Genomic DNA, 12,129 nt, shown 5'->3' on the forward strand with positions numbered 1-12,129 from the left:
ACAATCAGTGTTGTAATGATTCTATTTATTGTATAAATTTTAAAGATCAGTTTTACTAGTTTGTGTATATGTACTTCTTTTCCTTGATCAGGCTGTGAAGCTGTTGTAAATATTAGTTTTAGTAGTCTGTGCACATGTATTTTTGTTCTTTAATCAGATTAATAAACTGTTCTGAATAAAAAAAAAAATCATAGTCTGTTTACATATATTTGTTTTTCAGTCAAGTAACTAAGCTATTGTAAATATCAGTTTCAGTAGTCTGTTTACATATATTAATGTTCTTTAATGTTATTTGTGAAGGTAGACCTACTAGTGAAAATCTAAAATTATGCAGGAAATTGTGTAATGGTAGTTGAAAGACATAAAAATATTTGAAGTCGAACCACCAAGAAGGTAACTAAATATATATATGTATCTGTAGTTTTCTTAGTGATTTGACCTACAGAATTTTACTTTTATCATAGAATATAGCCTTTATAAAACATGATTGACAAAATAAATTTATTATCAGTAAGTATATTGGCTTTCACATTATTTTTACCAAATAATCAAAATAACTTGTTCAGTAATAGAACCTGTTACTGCAATGCTCATATTTCTTCATAAATTTAGTTCTCTTAAGTAATTAAATATAATTGGAACTAATACCATAAGCAGATGGGATTTGTAGGGTATTTTCTTTTAAATTTACAATGTACATACATGTAAATATCAATAGTAGGGCTTTAACATCTATTTTCTGGTAGCTAGCCAAAATATTTGAGTTGGAAACCTATTAGCCCTGTGGATTTCTGCTAGCCTGTAAGAATTTTAGCCACTGCACTATTACAAGAATATAATTGGATATTTTAAAGGAATTAATTAATTTTAAAATTTTGTTGAATTCTGCAGCTAAAAGGACAAAATGTACAATGCACATCACTTTTATTTCTCAGTATTGGAATTATAAAATACTTGTTAGGCTGAAAGTATTCAGTACTTTTGATGGTAGACAAGGTAAACAACAGTTAGAGGGTTTTAATACCTGAAGCAAGTGATATCTGACTTTTGTAGTTGTTTAAGTTAATGTTTTGTGAACTTACAACTTGGAGATACATGAGAAAAGGTAATGCCAAGGTATAGTGATGATCTGTAGACTACAGTTCATGTGGCTCTTACTTTGTAGGCTCCAAAAAGTTTGGTTTGTTAAGTTTTTAATTTTCTATCTCAGCCCTTTGGTTGGTTTCCATTAGAAATTTTGTTTGGAAATTTTTACTGGTGGGTATTCTAGGTTCAGGGCACATGTGTGAAAAACATAAGTCACTATAGTTTTCCAAACATCAAAATTTCTGTTTTGTTGTTGTATGCAGTATTAATAACTGAGCAAGTAATATGATGTATTTAAAAATAGCCAGAATGAGTTGGGTTTCATGTTACAATCGTATGTTGTAGTCTTTTAAAAGAATGTTGATAATTAATATATTTTTATTTATTAGAATAGAATGTATTTTTGTTGTTTGAGATGTGAACTTTATTAAAGCAATTAACCTGTGTATATATGCCAGAATTATTAGGAACTTCTGATCAAAGGTAAATAAGCCAATTGTACAGTAACTTGACTAGAAAAGCATAATCGGTACTCACAAAATTAAAACTTGTAATAATAAAATCTCACTTTACTGTTCAGAATTTTCTGTCATTTGGAATATCATTGAATTTAGGGTAATAAGAAAAAAGTCAGTGTTGATGGGTTGTACCTAAAACTACTGGTATGTTTAACCTATTTTTTCTGTGCTATTATTGTATAGTCTCAAACATGATGGTCACAGTTTTCTAGCATGACTCAACTACCACATTGTTAAGGTGTGTTCAGTCATTGTAAGATTCAGTATTATGTTCTTGTTGAGAAACTTAGTCTCATAAAGCAGGTACTTGTAGAGTAGATGTACTGTAAACCTGTGCCTTCATGTATAATGGAAAGAAGGCTTGGTGAAACTATTTTTCAGGCTTCTAAATATAAGTGGTTGTGTAACTTTAGGGATGTTAAGTAACCAGTTTTAAACAAGTTTACCGATTTTTATTTTTAAAGTTGTAACAACAATTATTTTTAATAAATGTAATTGTATGATTGCTTTGTTTTGTATAATATAATTTGAAATAAATTCTGTTAAATTGAACTATGTTTTTCCATAATATTGCAACTTTGGATATTTTTTTACATTGTTTTAAATCACACTTAACATCTGTTTAATTGTAGAATACAACACTTGGTAAAATTTAATACCATGATGTTTTTTTATTTAGAATGCTCTATAGAGTCTAGGTTCATTATAAACTGTCAACACCTTGAAGAAACAACATCAAAACTGTTGAAACAATGAAGTGTAAATATCGAGCCTTAATCAGGTGGTGCTCTAAAAGGACATAACCAAATGTTTTAAGAACTATATACATAAGATTGGTTAATGGCAGCAACAAAAACAATTCTTTGGTTCAAAATATATTAAATAACATACATTTAAATATGAATATATTTATTATAATTATGCACTATATACACATAATTATTCAAAGATGAGGACAAGATGAGTGTCCTGTACCATCAAACTCTTTGATAGTACTAAAGTTACATTGGTATCCTGGTGAATATGGAGAAGAGTGAAACTGTTCAGTCATTTGGCTATATAGATGTATCTTCAGGTGGCAAAGAATATTGAATTAACACTTAGGATTAGCAGTGAAGACTGGCATGGTCAGCCAGGTTTGGAAAATGACATGGATATTTGGGTACAGTCCAATGATGGTGTGACGATGGTATTGGGTAAGGCAGAAGGTATCTGGAACTTTATGTCAAAGTAATGCTTTTATGTTTCTACTTTTACATCAGCTAATGCAGGTTTTGGAAAAAAGTTCCATATTCTTGTTTGATTTTGTGCCAGATGTCATATGTCAATTTGTCAGTGAAGTCTGGAGGGATGTACTGAGCTCACTGGTGGGATAGCAGGTTGCAGAATCTGTTATCAAGTTGAAGAACGAAATTGTTGATAAAAGGACAAGTAGATATTGAGTTATCACTAGTCCCTAGGGTCAGATGCTGCTGCTTGAGTACTGGGACTGGCATTGTTTAGTACAGGAAGCTATGGGAGAGACATCTTCATTATGTAGGGAGTGGTTCATGTGCAGTTATAGAAAGTGTTGTCCTCTTGTTTCTTCTGTAGAAAGTGACAAGTGTGTGTGCTTTTGGGATGCATGGGTAAGATTGCAATTTTTTACCAGGAACATATTGCATATTGATATCAAGAACTACAGGAGACTGCTATTGATGTGGAGGCAGGTGATGATGTCAAATGTGAGGATAGTGTGAAAATTATTGTAAGCACCATGGCTGGATTTTTCCTTGCTGAGATGATGCATAGTGTCTATGATGGTAGGAAAACATGATAAACTGGTTGACACTCTCACTTCAATGAGTCCAGCATTGTCTCACAAAATTTATTCAGCAATGTGGCATCTGTGGTGGCAGCATGGGTGGTGTAGATCTGGAAATATTGTGGTGAGGCAGTGATGAAATACAAAAGTTGATAGACAGAGCTGTAAATATATCAGATGTGAATAACCTTGCAACCTATGAGAAGGCTTGGTTCAGACTGTGGCTGTGGATATAGTTGGCTGAAGAATGCAGCTCCTTGATATGCACCTGTACACCACAGATATAACCAGACATATTCCTAGGGCACCATCATATGTCTGGCTGACTATTTTGTTGAGTTCAAAGTCAAAGCTCTGCAACTGGTTAAAGATACTGTGTGTGTGTCAGGGCTTCACCAATTGTTTCTTGTATTGACAGTTGGATGGAGATGCAATGTGCAGATATATAGCCATTAGCTCTGTGTTGCTGATGTCAGCAGTTTTATTGGATGTTACTGTGAAAAAGCCAACTTCATGTCAGGTTGCAGTTATTACATTCTGAATTTGCCCTGGGGGGTGATTTTCTGCCTGCCACAAAGAACAAGAGCTTTGATGATTGGAGATGCAATGCTTTCATTTCTTTCAACCTCACGTCTGTACGTCTTGAACAGTGACACCATGATGTTCTTCTGCTTTACATGACAAACATCCAGGAAGAAACTGGTATGCTGTCTGGCTCTGGGACATAATAGTTTAAAACCTTCTTGGCATTGTATGTCTGTTAGTGGGTTTAAAAATTTCATTTCTATTTCAAACAATGACTTGTTCAACAGACTTTAACACTTTCATTAATAACTTGATTTCCCCTTTGATTCAGTTACAAAAAAAATGTAATGTCAGGTTTAAGCAGTTTGGAAAGTGGTCTTTCTATTGATGAGGAGTATGCATGAGTAGATGGGGAGGTTTGAAATGGAGTAGTGAGTGGGGTTACTCTTATAGTTTGCTAAATATGTCCATATCTTAGCCAGTGAAAAAGTTAAAATGTTCTTAATTTATATTTTAGCTAAGAAATACCTGAAGTTAACTGCTGTAGATATTGTATGATAGGTATATTACAATATAAATTGATGAATAAGATAAAAGGGCATGCAGTGTGACACACAAGAAAGGATATTTAACTTTTTATTTGTAACCTATTTTTTGAATTAAGAAATTAAACCATATATTAAAGTTTAAATCATAAACTGTTTTCATGCCAATTTTAGATATATCTCAATAATAAAGTTGTTTAACTTTAAAAAAAAAACTTTCTAAAAATAGTCACACTTGCCATTTGACCTGTTTATAGTGGGAGAGTTAATTGAACTTATAATTAGCATTCATTAGTTATTAAAACTGTTCCTAAGAACATTTCAAAGTTTTGATTACGGTGATTTTATCATAGCTAACTATGCGAGCTGTAGAGAACAAAAATACAAGTGTTTGACTCACAACTGTATTAGTATCAAAAATTTTGTTTTAACTTTTAATAAAATTCTGTATCTTTATGCTAGATTTACTCAAGGTAATTTCTTTGTTTGGTAAAATTAATATATAGATGGTAGGGGTTTCCAGATAAAAGAAACCTGATAACACATATTTCATTTGCAAGTGAATATAGCCTAGTTCCTTGTTTACAGTACCTAAGTAATATAAATAAACATCTGATTTCATAAGAAAATTTTAATATGTTGACTAGGTAATATAAAATATAATAATAATATATAAAATAATAGGATGTGTTTATAAGGCATTGAGGCTTTTGTGAGAAATATTGCATTTTTGTCTTAAAAAAATGAATTTTTATTTCATATTTACATATTCTGTCACTTTTTTTATACAATAAAATAAAATTACAATTACAGTTAAATGTGTATTAATAAGTAAGTGTATGCTGGTCATTGTTCATGAGCTTATTCTTTGCATAACTAACCTAGAGAATAAATCATAGCACTTTAACAAAAAAAATGCTTTGGTAAAAATTTATTGTTGATTGGATTTTTCCTTTCTTTGTCATGGAGATCCTCTGTGTTGCTTCACATCTAATAAAACATTGTTAAATTAATCTATTGACATTTGTACATAATATGCATTATTAATTATCAGTTTGTATGTTAAATGTTTGTAGTAGTAGACATTAAAATTGTCTTATTTGAAGTCAGATCTGATCTTAAGATTGAAATAGTGTGTATCTAAATCAGATACATTTAGTTATAACACAAATTTACATGTTACATGTTGAGTGTAACTGATAAAATTAACTTATGTTATACTATATGTAATGTGGAATGTTTTCACATGATCATCACTTATATTCTGCTGTAACTGAATCTTTAGATAAAATATCATGTAACAGTTTACACATAGTTAATTTACTACCAATATGTAAATAAATTAATGGTTATTTGATCCATTATGTTACATTTACTTTAGTATTTTTTAGTTTGTATAAAGCTCACAAAATTAACATACATGAAGTGATTGTTATTTTAATATATTTGATTTCCATTATTATTATCATTATTGTAGCTTATTTAAAATTATCCAACAAATTTCTTTTTAATTTTATTTTTGGATAAATTATCCAGATAAATGTTTGAAAAAGTAAAGTGATTAATGCTTGAAAGGATATGCACATGTTCCTATATTTCCTTTTTTTTTCTCTTACATTATTCTTTTTGGTGTTTGTTTCTACCTTCACACTAAATAAACATGTTTCTTACATTGATGTAACTTTCCTGCATGATTCATTACTATACTTGCACATGTATATGTAATTCAATGTGATTGATAATAAGTGAATTCATTGTTCAACTTCCTCAAAGCAAAATTTCACATCTGTTGATTATGACATCTAGAAATGAAGAAAGAGGTATATTCTAAAGGCTTTACTGAGAATTTTAAATATACAGTATTTTGAAATGGGTGTGCTGCTGTATTTCTTTTTTATTCACATGTGAGAGTCCATTACATTGTGTGTGTGTTCATAAAGCAAAGCCACATCAAGCTATCTGCTGAGTCCACTGATTGGAATCAAAACCCTGATTTTAGCATTGAAAATCCATAGACTTATTACTGTACTTGTGGGGGACCCATTACATTATAAAACACTAAGAGAATAGAAGGATTTCTATACATAAATAAGTAGAAAAAAAATTGAAGGTGATGAGTGATTTTTACAGAGAAAAAAATCAACTTTAAAAACTATGGTAATTTATTAACTTTGACATTTCTAGCAAACAACCTTTTCCTAGCCTGAAACAAGTTAATGACTTGAGAAAGAGCATTTGCTCAAAGTGTCACCAAGCTTATAAATGATTACCACAGTTTTTAAAGGGGATTTATTTCTCTCTTAAAAGTATAATTTACATATATATGATATTTAGAATTTTCTTTCTAAGTGACATATTTCCATAATTGGTATAAAAATGTGTACATGCGTCAATGAGCCAAGCATAAACTTTGGTAGTAGTGTATCTATATGTAGCATTTCTATGAACAAATTCATTTATATGTTAGTAAAATTACTGGTACAGTAAGGGAACCTTTAAAACCTGTATTATTCTTTTTTATTCCTTGTTTTTGCTCCAAAAAAAAAGTGAGGCCCAGTATAAATTGTAACAAAAATATATTTGTAGCTAAGATATATTGCCCCAAACTATAATAATCATGCTACCATCATTTTCTGGTACTGATCCATGGAAGTGTAACAGTTTTGAAGCATTTTTTTTTTTTATGAGTGGCAAAATTTTATTAGTAATAACACAAATCACTGGATGTTTTTGTGGAAATGTTACATATGGGTATATAAACTCTCATTTTTTGTACATGTCTATATATTGGTTTCTTACACCACATTTTGCTTAATATATTTTCTTTAATCTTTGTTGTATGTTACTTTAAGAAATCTATATTTTGATAGTGTACAGTGTGCACACACATGCTAACTAGTAGTTCAGAGTGTAGTATGTAAAGTTGATGTACAAAATATGTGTGTTTGTGTGATTATTCATGAGACTTTGTGGAAATATGAAAGTTAATAATTTTTTGATATATGGAATAATGCTAGTTTACATTATTATTATTTACATGATTATTCATGACACTGTGGAAATATGAAAGTTAATAATTTTTTGATATATGGAATAATGCTAGTTTACATTATTATTATTTACATGATTATTCATGACACTGTGGAAATATGAAAGTTAATAATTTTTTGATATATGGAATAATGCTAGTTTACATTATTATTATTTACATGATTATTCATGACACTGTGGAAATCTGAAAGTTAATTTTTTGACATATGGAATAATGCTAATTTACATTATTATTATTTACATGATTATTCATGAGACTCTGTGGAAATCTGAAAGTTAATTTTTTGACATATGGAATAATGCTAGTTTACATTATTATTATTTACATGATTATTCATGAGACTCTGTGGAAATCTGAAAGTTAATTTTTTGATATATAGAATAATGCTAGTTTACATCTTTTTTTTTTTTCAGGTGGGTTTGCTTTAGTATTTCTTGTGAAGGGAGTCAACAGTGTTAGATATGCTCTCAAAAGGATGTTTGTCAACAATGAACAGGACTTAACTGTGTGTAAAAGAGAAATCCAGATTGCAGTAAGTGTGAGATAGATGCTCTTGCAGCAAAATCTATAGTTATTCTAACTAGTAATTCATGCTACGAGTAGTGAGATAAATATGATTGCATATTATAGAGATCAGTTATTCTGACTAGTAATCCATATTGCAATAAGTATATCATATATCCTTACATAATAGCATATATACAAGTATTATAATTAGTAATCCATGCAAGCTATCCTTACATAGTAAATTCTACACAAGTATTCCAACCAATAATCTGGATGACAACAGGTTTGTTATCCTTGTATAGTAAAATGTACACAAGTGTGCTAATTTGTTATCCAGATTATACTGAATGTATAACTTTTTAAAGTTGTATAAAACTAGATAGACAGACTTGCAGTTTGAATATTATATTCTGTGTTGTGATATTTAAACTGAAAATAGACCACTATACCTTATATGTGCATACTCTGTATTTTGATTGCATTATAATTTTGGTATTGACTTTCTTAAAATAGTGACATTATTTAGTGTGAATATAACAAAATAACATTTGATCATTCTAAAGTAGATTTACTCTATTTTTAGTTAGCAGATAGAGAGACTTTAATAATAAATATCTATTTAAAATCCACAATGACACTTATAAATATCTACTTAAAACCTGTAATGACACACTTTTGTATTTTCAATTAAATAATTCAAGGTAATTCAGTTGTTTGTTTCTGAACACTTTCAGGTATCTATTAGGAGTTGTTTTAATTGTGAATAACTTCACAATTAAGGAGACCAAAAGCTCAACTTAAACTAGAATTTAGACATATTTGAGTAGTGGTACGATGTGAGAGACATGGTGTAAGAGGACAAAATCTGAAAAGTCTCTACCATTGAACATCTTGCCTTATATGTTATTTTATAGTGGCATTTCCCAACATTTATGTTTACCAAAACATTATCACAGCATAATATTCAAAGCAATATGCCTAATTGTAATACAATTAAAATTAATTTTAAGTTGGTTGCTGTAGTATAGTATTAAAAATTAATCCATTAGATTAATTTTAGGATGAATATCATATGTTTTACAGTATTAACTTTAGAAAGTATTGTAAACTCAACAGTTATAAGGCATTAATTGAAAGGTTCAGTACAGTTACTATTAGCAGTATTTCCCTTTATAATTTTAAAATAATAAGTGAATTATCGGTACCTCTAGGTTCTCAGCTTATCCAAGAACTTTACAAACATGTATTTGATTTCAAAATGAGAGCATTGGTCAAAAGTACGCTTAAGTAGTTGAACTGAAAAGTTGTACTGCTTACAGATTAATGTAAAACAAACAGTAAATATGTAATTTTTCAGGCTTTTAATGTGAATATACATGTGTGTATGATGCAATTTATTTAGACTATCACTACATTTTGAGTGTGCTTTTTAATTATTGTTCAAGCTTTTGGCTCATTTACCTAAGCCTTCTACAGGTGTGTGACATTTAATAGTCAACAGGATTTAATGGAATAGTTACAATTAATAGGCACCAACAGAAAATCAAGAACATGCCTTAAGTTTCTTTATAAAATTAGCCTGAAGTCTAATAAGCAGTACCGATAGCCCTTGAGTAGCTTTGCACAAAATTCAAAACAAACCAAGTCTAATAAGGTAAAATAAAAATAAGGTCAGTAAAAATAGCAAGGAGTATTATGATTGTGGTTTGTTATACTGGAATTTAAAATCAACAGTTAAAAAAATAACAGTAATAAAATATGTAAGGTCAACAACAACAAAATAAAATTAGGTTATTTTAATAACAGCATAAGAGATAATGTGTAGTTTGGTTACTTTAATGAAGGTAACCAATAAGTAGTGAAGAGGAATCCATGATTGTGGATAATGCCTGAAAGAGGACCATAATCATAGGCTCTTATTGTAATGGCTTCTTTAATTTTTCATTTTGATTTTACAGTCATTGGTATTTTTTTTTTTTTTAGGTTGATGTTACAGTTTTCTTCCCTAGCAATTTAATGCAATGGCTGAAGTTTTTACAGAAGCATTTTTGGTGTCATTCTGATGTTTTTCATACTATTAACAAAATGTTTGATTTCTCCAGTGTATTCTATTTTACATTCACACGGCATGTTGAAGACTTTTTTCATGTGTGTTAGTCGGACATTACGACTTAACCGTAGTTAAGATATTGCATAGGGTAGTCGGGCTTTTGAACACAGTTTGAATGTTAAAGGTATTTATTTTACTTTTTTTTTTTCAAGTAAATGAATCTTAATTTTATAATTAAAAATATTTCTGTTTACTTTCGTTTACAGAGTAGTCTCCGAGGTCACAAAAATATTATTGGTTTAGTTGATTCTAATATCACACACGTTGGAGGGGGTGTGTATGAAGTGTTAATGCTTATGCATTATTGTAGAGGTAAGTTCATAAAATATAAAAATAATTCTTTAGTAGATAAGTAAACAAAAAACATCTACAAAGCAGTGTTAATAATGGTTGACTCTAGAATTAATACACATTTGTAAAAAATTATTTAATTATGAAATTGTTTTAGGTCCATAATTTTTAGTTGTGGTCTCCTTAATAACACAAGTCACATAGATAAATTGAACAAAAAAAAATAACATGTTGGTCAATCCTGTTTGATACTGGTGAGGTTTTCTGTGTACTTTTTGGTTTTCATTATGGATTTTCTATAATTCAGGTATGCAAACTGCAAACAAAATAATTATTTTTTTCTATCATGGAAGAAGCTTTTACAAGCCTGAAGAGAAAAAAAACTTTCTTAGATCAAATCATTATTTCAATTGCCACAATGAATATTTATTATTATTGTTATGTAAGTTACATTTGGGTTGTAGAATAATTAAGACTCACTTTGTAATTGATCTAGAGAAATATATATAACCAATGGTTGTCAACATTTTGAGCAAAACACAATGTGACCCAATTTCTTTGAAAATAATTTACTTGTGTAAAAGTGCATATGCCATTTGGTAAAAAATGTATACATGATGGAGAAAAATAGATGTCATTTTCAGATTCAGCATCCAGACATTAAAACCACTGCAGGCTGTGTAATCAACTGATCAAGTTTATGGTTTTTGATCACACCAAATATTCAAGTAATTTAGATATTGTCATTATGTTTAACTGCAAAGCTACACAATGGACTACCTGTGCTCTGCCCTAAGCAGGTATCACAACTCAGTTTGTACCAAGATGAGTTGTTTTTTAGTCAACTCATATAAATAGTTCATAGTTTGTATTTATTTTTGTCCATTTCATAAGAATAATTAGTTAACTTAATTTGATTAACAAACACAATAATTAATCACACAGCAAATTTCATTCATCACCCAGTTTTTTCTGGTGATGTGATTAGTTTATTTCTATGTTATGAACATATAAAAGAAGTATTTATGTAAATGTTTAAAGAGCATAAACGAAAAATGGTAGTTAACTTTTTCATAAATATGCTTCTCTCTTTTATCTCAATAAATGTAAAAGAAACTGGAAGTTTAATTATTATTATAATACTTGCTCAAATACCTTTGTACCATTTTTAATTTATTCCTGAAGCTCAGTGTGACATAGATCAGATTAAAATGCATTTAGCAAGTTTAGCAAGTTATAATGTTTAAAAACTACTGTTGAAACTATTTATTCTGCTCTGTTCAATGTTCATGATGTAATTTTAGATTTATGAAAATATAAAGGTGTGTGAATATAAGTGTGTTCATTCAATTAAATATTCTCCACTCTCTCTCTCTCTCTCTCTGAGTGTGTGTGTTCAATCACAAACATGTTTGTTTGTATCCTAACTAGTAGTTTAAATTATGGTTCTCTACATATGTGAAAAACGTTCTGTAAACATGCATTTTACAAAAGAAACTAACCATTTGAAATGTCAGGTGATTGATCCTTGTAATTGCATAAATGATGTCAGTTTTAGTTAGACTACAAAACACTAGGAACATGGTAATAGAATAATCTATGATGATAATTACTTTTTTTTACAAAGGGTAAACACGCGCACGCACGCACGCACGTACACACACACACACACACACACACACACACACCTA

General features: G+C 29.5%; 1 protein-coding gene across 6 annotated transcripts in view; it reads left to right on the top strand.

Moving 5' to 3' along the window:
• LOC143254379 (uncharacterized) overlaps positions 1-12,129 on the top strand; it is a 69,992-nt gene that overhangs the window by 23,091 nt on the left and 34,772 nt on the right. For all 6 annotated transcript variants that reach the window (XM_076509465.1, XM_076509467.1, XM_076509468.1 and 3 more), the window contains 2 exons: positions 7,944-8,062; positions 10,354-10,459. In XM_076509465.1, coding sequence (XP_076365580.1) covers positions 7,944-8,062; positions 10,354-10,459 — 225 coding nt within the window. The remainder of the gene's footprint in view (positions 1-7,943; positions 8,063-10,353; positions 10,460-12,129) is intronic.

The sequence above is a fragment of the Tachypleus tridentatus genome, chromosome 6 (assembly GCF_004210375.1).
Source record: "Tachypleus tridentatus isolate NWPU-2018 chromosome 6, ASM421037v1, whole genome shotgun sequence".
NCBI classification, from domain to species: domain Eukaryota; kingdom Metazoa; phylum Arthropoda; class Merostomata; order Xiphosura; family Limulidae; genus Tachypleus; species Tachypleus tridentatus.